General features: G+C 29.2%; 1 protein-coding gene across 1 annotated transcript; it reads left to right on the top strand.

Annotated features, from left to right (window-relative positions):
• Positions 1–6,540: 6,540 nt before the first annotated feature.
• LOC127279382 (uncharacterized) lies at positions 6,541–16,818 on the top strand. The gene is made up of 2 exons (XM_051301703.1): positions 6,541–7,275; positions 12,195–16,818. The coding sequence occupies exons 1-2, from the start codon at positions 7,255–7,257 to the stop codon at positions 14,283–14,285; spliced, it is 2,112 nt and encodes a 703-aa protein (XP_051157660.1). The 5' UTR covers positions 6,541–7,254; the 3' UTR covers positions 14,286–16,818.
• Positions 16,819–22,248: the final 5,430 nt, after the last annotated feature.

Below are 22,248 nucleotides of genomic sequence, written 5' to 3'. Positions count from 1 at the left end.
ACATTTGTTTTCTTTAGGAAAGTTAGAACTTTTTGGAACTGATTACTGTCATTTAATAGCAATTTTTAGTTGGTTTTTGATTTTGAGTCTGTTTCGTAGCACATTTTATTTGGGACAATCTATTAAAATATGTTTTATTGAGATAGTATTTAAGCACTGGTTACAAAAAATAGGTTCTCTTCTTATGAGCGATGAGTTAGATGAATGCGTTCAATTCGCAAACGGGTTAAAGTTATTTGATCTTTACGGTTTTCCAATGAGATTTTTTGTTGATCATAGACATTGTTTTTGATTTCGTGTAATTTAGAAGATTTAGCTTTCCATTCGTCGTTCTAGAGTTTTAGTGTTTCTTCTTTAAAGTGTACAAGCGGTTTTTGCAAGGGAATCTGCTGTGTCATTTTCTGGTATGCCGACGTGGGATGGAATTTAGATTATAATAATTCTTTTTCCATTATGTTTTAAATGTGTGGATAGTTCTTGGATTTTTTTTGTGATTTTGTCATGTTTGGTACGATTTTGTGTATAGATTTGATCCCACTGAGAGAGTCAGAGAAAATTATAAATTTATTTTCAGATCAGTTGTCTATGAAATTCAGGGCTTTTAATATTGCGTACGTTTCACATCGGAGGATAATTTAATTCAGGTAGTTTGAATTGTAGGTTTGTTTTAGTTGTGTGAAAACTATTTCCGGATCCTGTTTGACATTTAAAGCCATCTGTATAAATATGGTAATTTAGGTATTGTGATTTTAATTTTTCAAACTGGGCTCTGTATAAGACTGGTAATGTTTTTTTTTTGTTAGTTATGAGACTATTAAAGCTGTTATAAGACGGAGAAAAGAAGGCTCCTAGTGATATTCTGAGTTGTGAACAAGAGACAGTGTTTCTAAGACGTTTGGTTTAGCAGAGCTGTAAATGGTGCAACAATATTTGATTTTTGCTCTCATAGTTGTGTGTATTTATTAAGATGATTTGATATGTATTTCAATTTCTCTTTGCAAGTGTTTAGATTATGTTTAATTTTCTTTTACAGCTGTTTTTCAATTCTTTTATATGTGACTTCCATGTTAAATGGTTATCAAAAATTAATCCGAGTATTTTTATTTTTTCTGTGACAGAGAGTAGTTGATTATTTAGATGTAGTTCAGGTTTTATGGATACTAATTTTCCTTTTGAAAATACTATGCATGTGGATTTTGTGCTTGAGAATTTAATTTAATACTGATTGGTAAGTACTTAAAATTAATAAAACAAAAATTCAGTAGGGATTTTTTTCATTTAATTTCATTTAAATTTAGTAACATTTAGTAGGAACTGATATAAATAAAAATTATCTATAAGAATTAAATAAATAATTTAAACAATTTTAAATTCAACTTTTCATTAGGTTTTTATACCTATTGTACTGTACGTACGAAAAAAAGTACATGCTAATTACATGTGGAGTAATAACTTACAGACTACTTTAAAAAAGGATACTAAAATGCATCAACAGCTTCTTTTGTACGAAAACGATTTTAACAATAGTATTATTTATCAGCTTATAAACCAAATTTCAAAAATGATACCAACACGAGTTGCTGATTTCAAGAACATCACGAATGAAAACGGAGAGAGAATAGAATTACCTCCATATTTGCTAAAGGTAATAAGAGTAATCATCACTTCAAGAATTGATCACAACATTTCATCGAAGGTACTTAACATACTTGAATCTGTTGGGCAATTTTTGGACGTCACTATCCTTGTACTAAAACAGCGTAAAGATGATAAAACACTACTGGTTGAAAATTATAAAACAGTGAATGCGAACTTGCACTACTACAATCCATTCACTAAAAGATCTACTAAAACATAACATTCTCAAAGCAAAGCATTCTGTTTCCGTATAAACTTCGTAATCTGAATGGTTACAAGATGAAAATCGGTGTAATGCACTCTTCACCTTATGCCCTCTTTATGCGAAATTCAAGTAAACATGTTATAAGAGTCCACGGTCCTGACATCAACTTATAGATTAGTATATCAAAGGTCATTAATTTTTCTATAAAAATGAAATTATACAATATTACTAGCTGGTCTGCATTACGCTTATCCAAATACAACAGCACTAGAATGATGAAAAAAATAGAACAAAACGAGTTGCATTTGTGGGGTATTCCAACCATTCTAGCGAATTGATGGAGTACAGGAGTAATGAAGTTTTCGAAATAGGCAAAGGTACAAGAGCTATAAATTTAGTTGTATTAGTGCCAATTTTACCCGGTGAATATAAAATTTGGATAATTGAATGGCATCTTTTTAAAATAGTATTCATCTTCTATTTAATTTTGATACCTTGGTTGATAAGTAAATACCTAAAATTCGATCAACGAAACTGGAAATTAATGTACATTGTTCAAATGGCACTGGATTTAATATATTTTTCAAGAGGATCACCGTATCCAAGTCGATTTGATGTTGTTACATCTGCTCTTGTAGAATCTAGAATTAGTAACAAGTGGGATGCTGAATACTTTCCAAAAGTTTCTTTACAACAAAGTCAAATTGATTTATTTAAACAGAAAAAGTCTGTTATACATCAAAGGTTTGGAAATTAATTATAATCCTTTTAGTTTTTGGATATAGCTGTTCATTTTTTGCTTTCGCTGCAGAAATTTTTATTCATTAGCATTTGAATCTGTAAATTCAATTTCGTCTATCATAAGTACGAATTTCATGATATTGTTATGTCCATAAAGTTTGATTATTATCAATATACTTATCATTTTACTTCAAGCACTACAAAATTTTATTGTTAATCCGTAATAATTGCATCCTTGTCTGAAATTACTATAAAGCAACATAATAAATACTTTCTGTCAGAAAATTAATATCTATATTTTCAAAACAGATTTTAAAAATGTTTTTACTCTCTTCAGTAGCTTCCATACTAAATGCGTTTCGGTAATTAAATCACACAGTGACTAAAATATGATTTTACGTGAGACCCTTAGATTGTTATTAAATTATTAAGATCTTCCTATCTTCATGACGGTATTTCGTCAAAACAATTATCATTGAAATTATTGATGTTAATGGCTTTAGTGACATCTCAACGCATTCAAACAATGTCTAAAATTTCTTTGAAAAAAATTATTGTGTCGACTGACCTCATTTAAAATTAAAAAACCAGAACGTATAAAGATTTTGAAAGTTGGCAAATTTTCCCCCAAAAAATATTATTTTAAATTTTTCCAAAGTAATTTTTTTTTGAAACAATAAATAAAAGAAAAAGAACATTTTTTGAAATAAAATAATTTTAGTTCATTAATATTATGAAATTATTAAGTTTTTTTTTAATAAAATAGTTGTAAACTATTTCTATATAGATAACTTAAAAAAAAAGTGGGGATATATGGGCATATCTCTAGAACTTTTAAACTTTATGTTATCGCTCATTATGATACCTTAAGAATTTTTTAAATAATTTTTCAATACCATAATTTGACCAATTATAGGGCTTTTTAAATGTATCATGCGTTATATAATTTTTTTAATTATGTAGGAAATGACGAACGTAAGTTAAAGTGGTGAAATCGACAGTTTCTAGTGTGTGATATTGACTGCTTTTTTTGTTTTTAGACTGTAACTTTTTTAACGAAACATTGTGTGTCTTGTGGCTTGCAATAGAAGTAGGTGGGAGTGTAAAGAACTAAAAAATCCATGAAACAATGATGTGCCTCAAATTGAATAAAAACTATGTAGCTTCAAACTTGCGAGACAACTTTTTCAAAATTTCTACAAGTTAGCAGTTAAACTGATATAACTTTTTTAACGGAGGTTTTTGAGTAACGGCACAACGGGATTATATTATCTACCTAATAAGAAGTAATTTGAACCCATACAGGAATGTGTGCCTCCTTTACACAAAGAATGCAATGACTTCAAACATAAAATTTTAAAACGTAACTCATATCAAAAAACCACATATTTGAAAAGCACATGTTGAATTTTGCTTCTAAATGCTCCCAACTCATTGTAATCTCTTCTCATGCATTATAAAAGTCTACAGAAAAATCGTTCACCTTTGCACACTTCATTAAAACTTTATAATTAATAATGACTATAAACCTAAACTGTCCGACGCATAGTTTGTGAAGAAAAGTAAGTATTAACTAATAGATGTGTTTAAATCTGGCTGATATTTCTCACTCGAAGGTTTTTGGGGTCGCTGCGACTACTAATCTGAATTTTAAATTTTCCAAAATTCAGAATGGCGAATCCAATATGGCGGACGAATTTTTAAAAAAGTGATCCCATTGGCCTCAAATTTTTTACTCGGGGGTTTTTGGGGTCGCTGATTATGAATCTGAACTTTGTTTTTCAAAATTCAAAATGGCGGATCCAATATGGCGGATGACTTTTAAAAAAATTGATCCAATTGGCCTGAAATTCGTTACTCGGCGGTTTTTTGCGTCGCTGACTACGAATCTGAACTTAGTTTTACAAAATTCATAATGGCGGATGACTTTGTACAAAATTGATCCCATTGGCCTAAAATTTGTTACTCGGGGGTTTATGGGGTCGCTGATTACGAATCTGAACTTAATTTTTCTAAATTCAAAATGGTGGATCCAAAATTGCAAACAAAATTTTTTAAAAAATTGAATAATTGAAAAATATCTTTCTGACATATTTGATACACCATTTTAAATATTAGTAATGAAACTTTAAATTTTATGTACATGGTTACAAAAACTAAGCTACGAAAACCCCCAAGTAACAAATTTCAGGCCAATTGGATCAATTTTTTTAAAAGTCGTCCGCCATATTGGATCCGCCATTTTGAATTTTGAAAAACTAAGTTCAGATTCGTAATCAGCGACCCAAAAAACCCCCGAGTAACAAATTTCAGACAAATTCGATCAATTTTTTAAAAGTCATCCGCCATATTGGATCCGCCATTTTGAATTTTAAAAAACTAACGTCGGATTTGTAATCAGCGACCAAAAAAATCCGCGAGTAACAAATTTCAGTCAGTTTTAAACACATCTAGAGATTTTGGGCAGGTTTTTTGCAATAAGGCCCACTGTGCTGCGTAACAATTTGTAAAAATGAGTTACGCAAATTTTTGTATAGTATTTGATCAATACTGAAGACAATAAAATTTGTTTCACGAATGTGCCCTGAAAGAAAAATTAATTTTTCTAATATCTCAAAGTTTAAAAGTTCTAGAGATATGCCCATATACATAACGACATTGCTTCATAATCATTTAGCGCCATAGATGAGCGAATAGTGAAATCTATAATTGATCATTTCAGGTTCATATATATATCCAGTTCTCATAAATCTCCACTTCCGATAAATGTCTCTATCCTCCACTTACACTGCTGTAATTATATAAAATCAGATCGTTATAACGCGGAAACATATAAAACCCTTTCAATCTCATTTCAATAGAAACTTTGAATTATTTAGAATTAGAATCAATAACTACTTAAAGAGTAATTTAAATTTACTATATAATTGTTTGAATAATAGTAACTGCAAACATAGTAAAAGAAAAAATAAAAATTCGAGGCATATAAAAATTTATGGTATTAAATAATATTTTTTTTAATAACAGGTTATTTTTTCGAATTAAAAAAAATTAATTTCAATAGTAGCTAAAATTAACGTTGCATTATTATTCTCATTTAACTTGGAAATATTTATTATCCCTTCTTTTTAGAAAAAGTACTTTTTCTTTCATCTTAAAATAAATTGTCTTCTGAGATAAAAAAAAAATGAATAAAACTTGATTTGAATCAATCAAATTTTACTTCACAGAAATGTTCTGCTCTAAATAGTACAAATGCAATAAACTTAAAATTTCATTTAAAGGAACAATTTTTAAAAGCAGTATAAATTAGGAAAATCGACTTGAGAAATTTGTTATTTAGTCACTTTCTATTTTTTTAAAATTCAGAATAAAATTTTCTTTATTAAAAAAAAAATAAATAAACTGTTTTTTGTACAAAAATTATCAACACTTAGATTTAGAAAAAAATTCAAATTAAAAAAAATGCTTTTACTAGAATAATAAATAAACTTTAACATATTTTATTTAATCGTAAACCAATATTTATCTTCTGTGCTGTTTTTTCTCATTTAAGAAAGAATTAATAAAAATTCATATCATTGTATTTAACTAAAAATTTGTATATGTATTTTGCATAATAATAAAAAGAACTTTGATTACTCACTTTCTAATTTTTTTTTTCAACTCTATTTTCATAATCGTTCAATTATTAAATTTTAAACGCACAATTTTAGAATTATACGCAAAGAAATTTTTTACTTGAATAAATTACTTTAATTAAATAAAAATAGATTTGTCTGAAATTTAAATAACTCTATTTATTTGCTCCAAATAACAATTTTATTTGATACGAACATGATTTTTTTCACTCAAAATAAAATTATTTGAACCAAACAAAATTGAGTTGGTACAAATAAAATTAATTTTAAAGAAATATGTATATTTACTTAGCTCTATGACAAATATATTTTTTCTCTCGGCGGTAGATGAGGTGATTTTGACAAACATATTATTAAATTTATATCTACAGTTATAGTAAATCGAAAATTAATTACCAATAAAGGAATATAATTAGACAAAAATAACTTTCATTTAAAAAATAATTCCTTAAAATTAACATCAAAATTTACTTTTACAAATATTTCAAATTAGTTCAACGTACTTTCTCTATCTTTCTATCTTCTTATCGTCGTCTTCCTTTCTTTTTATTTTTCTCAAACTTATAAAAAATACACAGTGATTACAATTAAAACATAAAAAGAAATTGACCAAACTGATTATGAATTTATTATCTCATATTTAAAATGTGATGAAAAGTTAATTAAGTCGCTAAGAGAAAAAAAAAAAGCCGGGCACATTGCATCAGTTGATCGAAATTTAATAACCAGTTATTTCGTGCTGGATTTCTCTTGTTGAATTTTTATTAGTCCATTTGATTTTTTTTTTTCCTTCGGAGAACGCGTAACTTTTGGCAAAATATACATCGTTGTCTTCCTCTTTATACAAATCGAAGGTGAATAGCATTCCTCTTGTTGTGTTGAATATATGCGGTGAAACCATAAATGCGTCCTCTTCACTCGCACAAGGAAACCGAGGGCATATAAGGTGGGATGCTGTAGTCTCTACTTCATCAGTACCAAACACACACGATTCGTCTTCCGAGCCAGCAGGTTTAAAGTTTGTTCATCATGCGGTCCACATGGACACATGTAAGTTCCAATTAATTTAATTGTTCCTAATTCGCTTTCTGATCTAACTGCGCGTGTATCCACACTAATTGCCCTAATTAACGTCAAACTCACTCTCTAATCTACGTGTCTTGATCACCTGTAATTTTGCGGACTTTGTTTGTTCTCATATTATACTCGGTTCTATGGACTCTCATTATGCCAGTCGTGTATATAGTGTTAGAGCAATTCTTACGTTATCATTTACTGAATGTCTGCCAATCAGCCAAGCATACCAAAAGTTCAAGGCATGAAGTTTATATATATATTTTTTTTCTTTCACTGCCATTTCATTTTCTTTCATGGTCGAGTTCACTGTATTCACAACTTCTTTACTATATATAATCATTTAAAAACATAATTCAATTGTATTTCACTGATGATCAGAGGGGCGGAAAAAGGAAAATTCCACATAGAATATAAATTCACTTTCACGTGTGCCTTCAATTTTACTGTCACGGATATATTATTTTATATAGTGTATTAATGTTGTTGAAGAAGTTTAAAGAAATTTTTAGAAAATATCACAACATGTGCGAATTATATACTATATACGCGAGTGTGTGTGCAAATTCAGTAATATTAAGCGGATCATTTAATTTAATTAAGATTCGTTATTTTGGTGACTTGTTTGATAAAGAATATAATTAACTGTTATAAATTAGATTCATGATAATGGTAATTAAGTTTGTGTGGTAATTGTTGTGGTTTATTGTCAAAATTAGTGCCATTTTGTATTGCCTTAGAGAGACAGGCGCATGATGTTGTGCGTAATCCATTTCTGGGACACTCGGAAATCGTTGTTCTACTTTTGGCTTTTCCTTTCATAAACGAAATTTATGTGTTTTTCAATGTTTAACCTGGTTATTATGAAAACAGCCTAGAAATTTAATCGTCTTTTATAATATAATCTTCTTTTTGATATATATATATATATATATAAATAAATAATTCCTTTGCAATGAGTATTTTCTCTTATAGATAGTAAATTATGTTTTTTTTTTAGTTTTATGTTATTCATTATGTTGTTTGACATTGTATTTTTATAAATAATTGTTTTGTGTTTTAATTTCGATGTTGTGTAAGGTTCTTCAAATTTCTAACACCAACGTCCTTTTCTTTACTTCCTTATCCTCTAGATTCTTCTTTGTCTTAAAATGTCTTATTCTTTCTTTTCATTTAAACTTTTTCTTCACCTTCATCACTTTTTTCTTCTGATTCATTATCTTAAAACTCCTTTTTCTATCTTTTCTTTTTTTCTTCTTCTGTATCATTGGCACTATTATCTTCTTCTCCTCTTTATTCTCCTCCTACACTTTTCTCTCTTTCTTCTTCCTCCTCTTCATCTTCTTTTTATTTTTCTCCTCTTCGTCCACTAATTTTATCTTTAAACTTTTCTTTCTATCTTTCTTCTTCTAAACTATTTCAACTACCAGCTTTTTCTTCCCTTAATTCTCCTTCCTCCCTTTCTTTTTTTCTTTTTAATTTTTCTTAAGGTCATGTAATTGTTATGATTTCATATGTAAATATTCTCGGCATGTTTTTTCGCAAAATACTTGATAAATGAAGCTAAAATTTTGTGAAGAACTTAAGGGGGGAAAAAATTGAAAAAAAAAAATTCAAACCGCTTTTTTTGACAATCAAAAATATTTTTGATTGTTATTAATTTAAACAAAATGTCACTTTTTTGGTTTTCGAGATATTAATTAATTAATTAATGTTAATAAAATATGAAATATTTTAGAAATAAATAAAGTTACCGTAATTTTGAACACCAATTAAAAGGTTACGTAATTCTGCATCCAACGAGGCCTATATAATTGTTTATTAACAATCCACTAATCCAAAATACTTCATATATATATGGCACATTGGATGCGGAATTACGTAAGTTATTAATTGGTAAGTTCAAAATAACGGTAACTTTATTTATTTGTAAAATATTTCATTTTTATTAACATTAGTTAATTAATTAATTAATTAATATCTTGAAAACAAAAAAATGTCATTTTGTTTAATTTGTCTATTAAAAAGTCTATATTTTAAGCTTCATTTTAAAGGGTAAAAGAACGAAAAATTATGAATTATTTAAATTAAAAGATAAATGTGAAAATTAGTAATTGCTTCAAAATTCATTAGTGAATAAAAATGTTAAATCAATTATTGAAATAATAATAAAAATCGAGTAAATTAACTTATTATTTATCATTAATCCAATAAGGGGTAAATTACACTTAACTTAATCACTAATAGCAAAGACATCTTTACTTAATTAGTTTCATTTTCTAAAAATGAATAAATGATTTGTTTATTGTAAAAAATGAGAGTATTTCGAAATGCATTTTGTCTTAATTAACAAACCATTACGTTGGAGGTGAGAAATTTATTCATTTAAAAGTACATAAGCATTATCAAAATTTAAATAATAATAGAAAAGAAATGAATTATGCAAGATATTGATAAGTATATATAGGCATAATTTATATAAATTTATTATTCGTAAAAAACAAATTAGGATTAAAAAAAAATTTATTAACCGTTATATTCCCACAAATATATAAATATATGTTAAGATTTTAATTACAAATTTAGAACAAGTGTTTGTATACTTTCTTCCAAGTTGATCTTCGCTCTTCCGTTACTGTGCTCCTTTCAAAAATTTTATATTATCATCTCACTAACTTATATAATGAATATGAATATATACAACTTGCTTTAAAATAATAAATTGCTAATATTGCCTCTCCAATAATAAACAGTTGAAAATATTAATAATAGTAATAATAAATTAATAGATGCTTTAATATAACAATATCATTATTTAGTAGGTGATAAAATAATATAATACAAGAATTTGGATATAATAACAATAATATATGTAATAATAAAATAATAATATCAATAATATATTTAACACTTTTTGGTATTTCATAAAAATTTTTAATATTATTTAATTTTCTGATCATCTTTTTTTTGTAGTTTATAAAGAACTATAAAAATCTAAAGATTATAAAAGTTAATAAAACTATAAAGTTTATTACTCGTATTTATTAGGTCAATAGGTTTTCAATTATTTACTTTATTTCTGCGTGAGAGAAGAGAAAATTTTTTTTTAATACTTTATATGAAATTCATTTTAAAATTTACTAAATACTAAATAAATAGTTTTTACAACGAATCACAATATAATTTTACATTTCTGGGAAAATATAATACAACTTCTGAATATAATAAAAAAAGATTAGATTAAATTTTTAAAAATTTGAACATTACTTTTTCCCCTTGGATGAAAAGGTGGGGTCAGCTGCACATTGTTCTGAATTTGGCGAATATTTTTTTTTTCGACAGGACAGTTATTTCCTGCTCCTGATGATGGTGTCCATAATTGTGGAGAAAGTGTTTCTGATTTTCCATCATATATATATATATATATATAAATACGCAACCATATCTCTGTGGTCAATTCAAGGTACTTGGGACACAAGAGACTTAAAGCAGATGCTCTTAAGCAAGAGAGTGAAAGTTTTTTGTATCAGGAATAACGTTTTAAACATTTCAATTCACCACGATTCGTTAGATAACCAGCGACTTCTTTTTTTTTGTTTTAAAAATCTTCCATTATTTATGATCTACGACTATATATATATATATATATATACAAAAAAAGGGTTTCAAAAAAGACATAAAACTGATTGACATATCCCATATCTTATTATACTATATACATATATTAACCAACACATATAAGATAATATATATTTAGTAATGGTTAACAAGGATCACAGGTACAAAAATTTCACATCTATTCAATTCACTTATTGTCGCAATAGATGAGAAATTTTCGTAATAGAAATGCGAAAAAGATAAGAAAACATATACATAATATATTAAATCTATTATTGAGGGAGCAGGTATATTAAATTATTATTATTCATCCGTTAAATTTGTAATTCTTCTTGTTGTCTTATTTCTTAATGGATCATAAGTTCCAACAGAAATAAAAGAAATTTTCAAAAGGACATTATTTATCGTCAATATTATTATCAATGAGAATGAAATTACTTTTTTTTTTGTAGTATACCCTATATTTTGCGCAGTTTAATACATAAGAGAGAAAAGTAACGATTCCTATTGAGGATACTTCGATATATACACGATCAGAGTCAAGTCCGCAATATTAGTTTCAAAACAGGTTTCATCCGATGCATTTCGCATTTTCTCCGCTTTCTTTCACGAGAAGACGTTTGGTAACGTATATGCATTCTAACACTCTTCGAATTTTTTTTTTTTTACCTTGTCACTGTCATCTTAATGGAAAAACTATCAAAGGTTCGATTTATCAATGTAAATTGATATTTTTTTTCTGTCGACAAAGGAGAAAATTTTCATAGAGGAAACAAAGGATTGTATCTGACATTGTAGGAAAAGAAGTAGAAAAAATCGAATCGAAGATTCTTTATAGTCATCTGTGAAATAAGGCATTAATTTTATGCTCCTCTCTCGAGGAAGTATACATATATATATATATATATATATATATATATATATATATATATATATATATATTCATCACTGTAAATTGAAATTTTATTGCAGGAAGAATCCTTTGAATTCAATTCCCTAAAAGGAAAGTTTTGTTAAACACAAAGTATTTTTTAAAAAGACAAATTTATATTCCAACACTAACATCTGATAAATTGTTTAAATGATTCAATTTATCATTTTTACATCCCTTCATAATAATTTTATGATGGTATTATTTGTTCCTATAAAGTAGTGAAGAGAAATTATTTTGAACCTCTTTATCCACATTGATTATTAAAAAATTCAATTTTTTTTCTATTTTATTAATTTTTTTTTTGATATCTAAAAAAAGTTCTAAATTATTGTTAATTTTGCAGGTACTTATCTGTGCGCTACTGATTGTCGTAAGGACTCAGGCGTTACGATCAGAGAAGCTTAAGAGTGAAAGGAATGCAGAGGTCGAAGACAGCTCGAATCAAGATGCTCTACTCGACCTTGATAAAGAACTCAAGGATGACCTCAAGAGCAGTAACCTTTCAGTTCTGCCCCCAATATTTCTCTTCGAGTATACAAACGGTACGAATGCAACAAATGATGACAAATCAAAAAGAACAATTGACTCACACCTAGGCTATGGTTTTCAAGGAAATAATCTTATTTCCGGACATTATAATTATTATTTCCCAGCTGGAAAATCCGGAACAACAGTTAGTATCGAAGAATCAATAAGTCCCTTTCTACCAAAAACAATTGTCGAATCTGAAAATCAATACAATGGTGATAGACGAGAAAATAATTTCTTTAATCAAAAATCTAATAACGCTAAAAATCAACAGCCACCACGTTACGATCAAACACAAGCTTTTTTCCCACAGAGAACTAAATTACAAAAATCATCAGCTAATTTAGGATCTTATCAGGAAACATCTACAATACCGAGTACTCATTTAAGTCCATTTAGTACCGTGACTCAAGGACTATCAGCTTATAATTCTTTATCAACAACTCCAAATATGATTTTCGAATCAACTACTCCCTCTTCTTCTCAAGTGAATGCTGAGAATTCAACACCTGAATCACTCGCGAACATTACTCCGGCTGCTTATCGATCCAAGTATCGTTTTGGTCCTTACAATACTCCAAGAACTACAATTCCCGAGATTAGAGATCCTAATTCACAGGAGGATTATTATTCCCAACCTGATGACGATTTAACAAACTATCCCAAATACTCAGTGGAAAATGGTGTGAAATATGAACACAAAATTGTTTGGAAATATCCTGATGGAAGAGTCTCGGACACACCACCAACATCCTATGTTACTCATCCAAAATCATCTACTCCAAAAACAATAACTTCGAATTTCCCAACAGGAAGATACAAAAATAAACCCACTAATTTTCATTCAATCAACACACACATTTACAATAATCCCAGTCAATCAATATATTCCCAAACACCTGCTCAATTTCCAAAAGATGATTCCGAATTAAAGAATAGCAATCAATTTCCCCCTAATGATTTCTCGGATTCTAGTTACGAATCCGTGGATATTCCATCATCACAACTACCACCACACAAAGTTGTCTATCAGAATTCTTTCAACATGAAACCAAACATGAGACATCGTTTCCCATCAAATTCACCGCATCGTAACAATCAGAGAATTTCAAATTATAATTCCGCAAAAACCGCTCGTCCAGTTCTTAAATACGCTGTGAATAGTCCTAATCCCGAATACATTGGCACCACTGAAAATCCTGGTAAAATTGGTTCAGAAAAATTTTCACCCGAAGCACAAAATTACATCAATAAAATGCTCGCTTCAGGTAAATTTCACAAAAATAGTTATGGTCATAAAATTGTCGATCCTCAATATAATGATCTACTAAAATTTAATCCATCAATTTCGCAATACATCAAAAATCCATCTTCAATTTTAAATGCCCAACCAACATTTGTTCAAGCGGGAAATTCACTAATTCCAGTAATTATTCTACGAGTTGATGGTGCACCTCCTGTACAACAGAAGGCAACACCGAATATTAATTTAAAAGCACTGTTACAACAATATTTGACACAATATGCACAGAGTCTTAATGAAATGAATCAAGATTCGTCTTATGATTTGGGTAATGATTATTATTCAAGACCACAATCTTCAAAGGGAGGAAATCCCATTTCTGATTTAACGGAACTAACACAAAGTTTAAGTCAATATTCTGATGATCCAGATATTGCAAATGGATTTCAACAGAGATTTCCACAGAGTAATCGATATGACAGAAGACATTATCAATCGAGTAATTATGTACCAATTGTGAAGCAAGGTCATCGATTTATGGAAGATGAAGCTAAAATGATTGAAACAGTTAATAGATACACGAGTCAAGGTAGAAAACCACAAAAAGTTAAGAATGTTGAAATTATTGACGGTCCGAGATACACTAATTATCATAGAAGTTAAATTTCTTTTGGAAATTTTTATAGGGAGACTTCAATTATTTCCTCTGAAATTATAGAAAAAATTAATTCGCGACGCTCTACTGATACAGACACTTTAGAAACTCAGTTAAAAATTTATTGAAAACGCATTGAGCCCTCACAGCACCGGATATTTAAGGATATCCCTAGGACATCCTGGGGATATCCATTGCCTTGCGGCGGTTTGGATATCCCTGGGATATCCCAGGGATGTCCCAGGATATCCTCAGGATGTCCGAGGGATATCCAAACCGCCACAAGCAAATGGATATCCCCAGGATGTCCCAGGGATATCCTTAAATATCCGGTGCTGTGGGGGAGGTAACAATTTTTTGAAGGAGCTTTTGAGTGAGATTCCAATGATTTGGTATCAGTAGAGAGAATTATTTTAGTTTTTAATGTAACTTTTCCTTTACAATATGGCATCAAAAGGATGACTTCTCGATTTAAGTGGGCTGTTCTCGCAAATCACAATGTAAATATACAAGTGTACAAGTTATATTTTTGTTTAGAAAAAATTAACAAAAGATATGTAATTCTTGTTTAAGACATTTTTTATTAATTTTTTGTACAATTTTTTCAGTTTTTCTTAGATATTGTCTTTCATGCAAAAAAAAAGTTATTTAAATTTCTCACATAAAGAAAGTGAAAAGTAATTCTGAAAATACAATATCCCTCACAAAAACGGATATTTCAATAGGGGGAGACTCTGAGTTAGTGAATCATTAGATAGTGATTATTAATTAATGAAAATTAAAATATATTGAGTATTAATTAATTATTATTTAGTTAAATATTGGGTAACTCAAGAAAAATTACTATTCAATGACAATAATTAAAATAAAATTATTTTGTGTGAAATTAAAAAAAAAAAAAATGTTGAAAAAACTTGTTAACTCAAGAAGAAAAAATTTAAGCTACATTTTATCAAAAGTTATGAAACTAATTTATACAATTATTAAATAAACTGATAAACAAATATTTACTATAATTGTATTATAAATTAATAATTATTATTAATAAATATTTAATATCATTACAAATATTTTTACAGCTTATATAATTGGATAACGATTTTGAAAAAATATTTTCTTAAATAAAAGTAGATGAAGAAGTAAATTGTCTGGGTCCGAGCTCAAGCATGTAGGATTAAATGATAATTAATTAATACCAAATATCTTAATTTTCATTAATTAATAATAATTTAATTAACCCACGAGTTTTTTTAATCTGAAATAAGCTCTTTGTCATTAAGTTGTAAAACTTTTATTTTCATTACATAATGCGTCACCATCTAATGATTCACTAACTCAGACTTCTCCTGTATGATATTTTATAGTTGTCCTAGGGATATCATTTTGTCCGGAGAAATTCGGATGTCTCAGGGATGTCCGTGGACGTGCTAAGGTAATCCTAGGGAAATCCTAATTTCTTCGGACAAAATGATATCTGTAGAACATTCTGAATATCCGAATGCTTTTAGGGGTTTACAGAATAAAAGTTTTTAGTTGTATAGTTTTTAGTAAAATAAATCTCAATTTGGTTTTCTCAAAAAACATTGTTAAAAATGAAATTAAAAATTGTTTACCAAATGTTTACTGTATATTAATGTTGAAACTGATTTAATTGTGCATTTAAAATTTGTATTAGAAATTATTTAAATATATTTTTTTTTAAATGTTCTTATGTAATGAGAATTGGTGCTTGTAAATTTTGGACTATCTGCAAAATGATATAAAAATAAAATAGGAAAAACTTAAGTTTTACCTATATTTATGCCAGTAACTAAGTACTTTTAACAGCTTCATAAGATACATTGACAATATGTTTTTTTTAATACTCATTGTATTTATGGACTTTATGTACCTGAATTCACAGAAACTATTTAACTATTATGTTAAGTGTAACAACCATTTTAACAATCAATTGAGTTTAGTTATGTGCAGTTTTTAATACTTCATAATTGTCAATTTCATAGTATGTTCAGTAACGAATTTGAAAAATCAAGTAATCACATTTTAAAAATTATTCAAATGTTTTCAAATTTATTCAAATTTATATTGTAACATTTTATTATTATTTCAATTAAATTTGAATAATACAATTATTATCTTTATTTACAAATTTAAAAATTGCCTACATTTGATATCCAATATCCAAATATTAAGCTGCTCAAATGAGTTTTTGTGCCATGACGCAAAAATTGAAAATTTTGTTTTGATTAACATAATTACTGTTATACTTATTACAATTAAAAGTATATAAAGTCTAGAATGGGAGTGTGCAATAAGCAGAGGAGTGCAAAGAATGTTGACTTTTTATGTAATTGTGGTTTATCATATAACGAGCTAGTGAGAAAAAGCTATATACAGATTACGGGTACTTCGTGAAGATGACCAAATTTTTACACTGCTTCAAAAATGGTACCTTTTTTGAACATAGTTTTTAAGTTTGATGTGTTTTTATAATGTATATTTTTACTTTTGTAATAATAAAATAAAAGTGTTAAAAAATCACCTAGCCTATAATTTCAGTTGATACTATTTGAAAAATTGAAGATGCTCATGAATTATTTTTTTAATTTATATTGTGAATAATTTATTTATTATAAATAATAAAAATTGATGAATCTTGGAATAACCGCTGCAACCTCTGAGATAAATTTAATTTTAGAAAAGATTTAATTTTTAATTTTACAAAATTAGAAATTATTTTTAATAAAAATGCATAATAAATTAAAAATCTAATTTCAATCTTTATACATCTCAATTCATATCCAGTCTGTCCGCCTTCTTTGGGTAGGTGACTACAACAGCGAGCTTCATCCCTCGTCCGTTGGTAAAGAAATCCAAGTCGCGGATCTGAAGTGTGACCTATCTATCTACCGACTGCTCCTTACCCATGCTTTCGATCGCTTTTGTAACATCCGCAGTGAAAAAATTCTTGTTAAAGTCGCCTTCAATTTTAACGAGGCCTCCCTTCTGTGTAGGTCATGCAGCTACTAGCGTTATGTGGCTGGCGTCCCGATTGATTTTCTTGCGAAGCTTACCCAAAACGTCAGCATACGCTGTAGCTTCGATGTTGCCTTTTTCGTTTCTGGTTTTACATTTTGCGATTTTCATCATCTGTGCCTATGGGCACTCGTCATTGGTATCTGCCACTTGATGTTTACTCCACGCCTCCTCGATAACGGATTTAAAAGTTTTCAACCCGTTCTATATCGTTAAATTCACGTTCTTCTGAACATCCAAAAATTTCATCATCTTCAGGACCTCTACCACGATCCTGGTGTCACGTCACCGTAACGTTTGATAAATTTTGCAACTGTATTTTTGTAACAAAACTCTCTTTATTTTTACTTTGTTTTGTATAAAATCAATACTACATTCACGACAGTGGTCTGACTTTCTAACAAGTTCTGTATTATCAAAAGTTTTTCTCACAATTCAGAAAATATAACTACGAGATCGGTTTTTTGTACATTGTTCTACTAAGAGAGCCTACCTATGATTCTTTTTTACTACCACAATTCTTGTCAATCTAAAAGGAAAGTCACACTAATTCACAACGATTAGATGGTCACTCTTTAATTAAGAGGGTGAATAATGCTACCCTCTTCTGAGAATTTGTCTTCCCTCTTTGTGAAAATCCTGTATAAAATGGCCACATATGCCAGGAGAGACCAGTTCAGATTTTGGTACCAGTACGTGTTAAAAGTTTCTACATCAAGAAGAATTCATTCCAATATACAAGGATTTAACTTGTCACAATATTTGGAAATCATCTTTTCCCCTTTGTGGAGGAATCTCATTGTTTGGGTTTTCGTCACGGTCAATTGAACTTCGATCAGGACCTGTGTTCATCACCTGTAGTGGGATTACGAATAGCGCTAGTCGCTATGTAGAGCTTTTCGCTATTTAGGGTTAAAAATTTACATATGTTTAGTGAAATCAGTTCTACGTGATGTCCAAAATAAAATAGCGTTGACGGATTCTTCAAAACTTAAACTACAAGATCGTAATTCCAAAGAGAATATAAACATAACCCCACTGGATAAGACCTTTGACATAGAATTCATGTCAATTTCTTAAAAGATTTTATATACGTACCAAACCAATACTACACGAAGGTGGAAACAATTCTCTAACTTCATGTTTGTCAACTGTTACTTTACAATAAAATAATTTACAAAAAATTATTTGATTAAACATTTTGATTATTCGAATAAATTTAACTTGAATCCATAATTTTTAATTTCATACTTTCCGATTTAAAAAGTACTCATAATAAAATTTCTATCTGTGAATTTTACCAGCGAAACAATTGTGCTAACCTAAATCTGTGAAACTGATACATTTTTTTTGAGTTATCCAGTAACAAAAAACTTTTTTAAGTGAATATGAATTGCTAAGTAGCGAAATCCTACTTCAGGACTGCAGCGGAAGAAGGTAAGTAACAGCAGCGCCACTATGGTTTTGGTGTACGGCGGTACAATTTTGGGAGCGTGACTGTCCAAAATGTTGGTGAGTAGCTCACCGAAGTTGTGGGGACGCCACCTTTGGTTTGTACAACTTTTTGGCAGACACGCGCCCAAAAATGTACCGCAGCAGCCCAAACGTAGCTTACCAACAGAATGTTCCGCAGCCGCCTGTCGAAAGTCGGCTACAATGTAAAAGGTCTCTTAGTGCAGGAATAGAAAATTTTTTTTAGGAGAAAGTGTAGAAAGTAAGGAAATTTTTTTTTAATATATCCTTCGAATTGAAGTTAATTATATTGACTTTGAGCTTGTTGTCAAGATACAATCAACCGATGCTAAGAGCTATTTTAAACAATTTTTTATAGCTTTTTTTACACAATATACAAGCGTTTAATGACTGCGTTAAAACTATCTTTTCAAATCTACAAATTACTAAGTATCTATCAAATTTTCACCATCATTTTTTTAAATATTCTTGAAAACATGCCAAAAGCAAAATTGTCTAGCTGTGATGATAAAAAATGTCTTATCAACCTAACTAGAAAAATTGGTTTGTGGAATTGTAAGTCAAATAAGTCGCTATGAAGCTAAACAATTGCGTGTTATGTTACATTAACTTTTTGATTTGGAAAGAAACCCTAGGCTTATCTCCAAAAAAAAATGATTATAATGGATTAGTAAAATATCTAAAAGAGGAGTCAAAACTGCATCAGGTAATGTTCATTATTGATGATCAACTGAAAAACAAACCGAAATCATTGGAATCACTTATGAAGACAGTCAATAAAGATTTTCCATGCGAAAGGATGACCAGCAGTGATAAAAGAAAGATGCAGCTTCTTCCTTTACGTCAATGATTAAGAAGGACAACGCTTTTCGTAGTAGAAACAGACACTATAAACAATAAAACGATTAAACAGTTTGAAAATTTAATGCTCTATATTAAAGTGACATCGGTAAATTCACCGCAAGCAAAATGTTTAATCATATATTCAGGAAAATCAGACCACTTGAAGCAAAAAGAAATTTTGAAAAAACTATGGAAAGATGGGTTTTTGGACATTACGATTATGGTACTTGATCAACAACATCGTGTCTTTCTGAAGAAACAAATAGAAAAACTACCAGTTTTGCATCAGATAAATCCGTTTACGAAGAAGTACTCCGCTTTTCAAATTTCATGTAAAAATCAATGGTTTCCAAAAAAATGCAGGATTTGCATGGTTATCGTCTAAATTTTCTTATTCTTGATGTACAAATTTCAAATTATAATTTCAATAGAGAATGTGAATTTGCTACACTTTTAGCATACTTTAAACCCAATGTTTCTATAATCTATAAAGATGATAGAACATCAGTTTCGCTTCGTAAAACCTTATTACAAAAGAAAGCTCAAATGTGGTTTACACCAATGTTTAATTATGATGAATTAGATCAGCAATTGATAAATTTTGGATTGTTTGGACAATATGATGTTAAAGTTATAATTTCCAAATCTTCAAGAAGCTTGAAAATCATTGTTATTTCACAAGAGTTTTCCTTAATCATCATAGCAACAATTGGTACAATTGGCTTACTAAAGGTAGCTGCTATTATGATGAGATTTAATCAAAGGACATGGCAAACGTTGAACATCAGTCAAATTATAATGGGAATGTCAATAGTTGAGGAACCAGTAAAAACGAAGGAAAGAATAGTTTTTGGATCGTTATTACTTGCTTGCATGGTCTATACAGGCTATGTTTTTACAGTTATCCTGGACCTCGCGTTACTACCGTCGCCTGAAATAACAACTCTCGAAGAATTGGCAGCATCGCCTTTGATACCAATGACGAATTCGATTATATTACAGTCTAACATGTGTAACGCTAATTTAGATGTTAGAAATATTAATTAAAATAACAATATTCCACAATCTCGTGCTTAAATTACGTACTGTGATTTCGCTACACACTACTCTCTGGCATACGATCCTCTCTCATGGGGAGATTCCGCTGAGACGATCGGGAAACACGACGACGACGACCTGATTTGAACTACCTGTTACTCTTATTTATGGTACTCACTAAACACATCTTGTTGAGATAATCCGCTGAAACGACGATGTGGCTGCGACTTGACTCCAAGGATTGAAAACACAATAACTCGATTTAAACAATATAACAACTATTTATTTAACAACTTGTAACACACTATTCAATACTAATAATCCATTAACACATTTGTCGGCACACATCCGTCTTACACAGCAGCTCCGATTGATTATTGCGCGCCCTCTTCCTTCCTGCTGGCCCTTGGTCGATGAGAATCCGGAAATAACTGGAACTTCCTAATCCTGCATTGGACAACGAACCACCTATACTAAGGAAAAACCGCTGACACGCACAATCACACACTCATATGAATAGATCTCCCTGCTTGACATATTCGACGCTGATACTAGTATATAGAATTCTCGACCATATAATGAATATTGGTGACTGATATCTGAATAACGATATGCTTCGTTATACATGAAATACAGCTTAAATCCCCATATTAGTAAATTGGGATTTAAAGTTATTAAAACTCCAAGTAATTCAACTGCCTTTGCATGCCTAAAGTATATGAATGAGTATAAAAATGTATCTTGTTTTTCTCCAGTGGCTGAAAGATTGATAAATAATTATGAAAAATACAATAGAAAATTGGATGCAAAAATTATGCCGGAATCTGTGTTACAGGTTAGAAGAGTTCTCCATGCGAGAAGTTTTAGTCCATACATTGATCGCTTTCATGAAATTATCTTGAGAATCAGGGAAGGTGGTTTTCTAAAGACATACTTTGATAGTGAATCGAGGGAATTTAAAAGTGTTGAACCACCAGAAATAATCGAGAAAGAAAAACTATTACTTATCTCGCATTACGTACTTACTATTGGATTTACGCTTTCCATTATGGCATTTTTGATTGAAATTTTCGTAAGCATTTTTGGCAAAAGATTTTTTGCTCTGTGAGGAGGGAGTTGAGTTAATTTTCTGATTCTTAATCAGTGATAAAAATACCACCAATTCTTATAAGCGTACACTAGATGATAAATCTGTTAAATTCCTCTCATTAATCAGTTAAAGTTGTCTAAATTATTATTTTGTGTCTGTAATTCTTCCTAATAAAATTATTATATTTTTAATACATTTTCTTTTTTGCATTTTATGCATCAAATTTTCTTCTTCTGTTCCTATCAAAATTAGTTTTCCTTATAATAGTTATAAGAATGTAATATTCAAAATTGTTTTAAATAGTTTACTTTACTTATGTCAATGTTGTATATGTTATGAAAATTTAATAAATGATTAAATGAAACATATATATAGTCCAATTTTATTTTTAAAATGTTATCAATGTGAAGTTAAGGATTTTGAATTGGAAAATCATATTTGATTTGTAATAATTTAATTTTTCTTATTATTAATAAATTGTTACAATAAAG

This window comes from Leptopilina boulardi, unplaced genomic scaffold (assembly GCF_019393585.1).
Source record: "Leptopilina boulardi isolate dan_hultmark-lab unplaced genomic scaffold, ZJU_Lbou_2.1 LbouV2_216, whole genome shotgun sequence".
Classification (NCBI taxonomy): Eukaryota; Metazoa; Arthropoda; class Insecta; order Hymenoptera; family Figitidae; genus Leptopilina; species Leptopilina boulardi.
The sequence above is the reverse complement of the archived record's forward strand: the minus strand, read 5'-3'. Positions and strand labels throughout refer to the sequence as shown.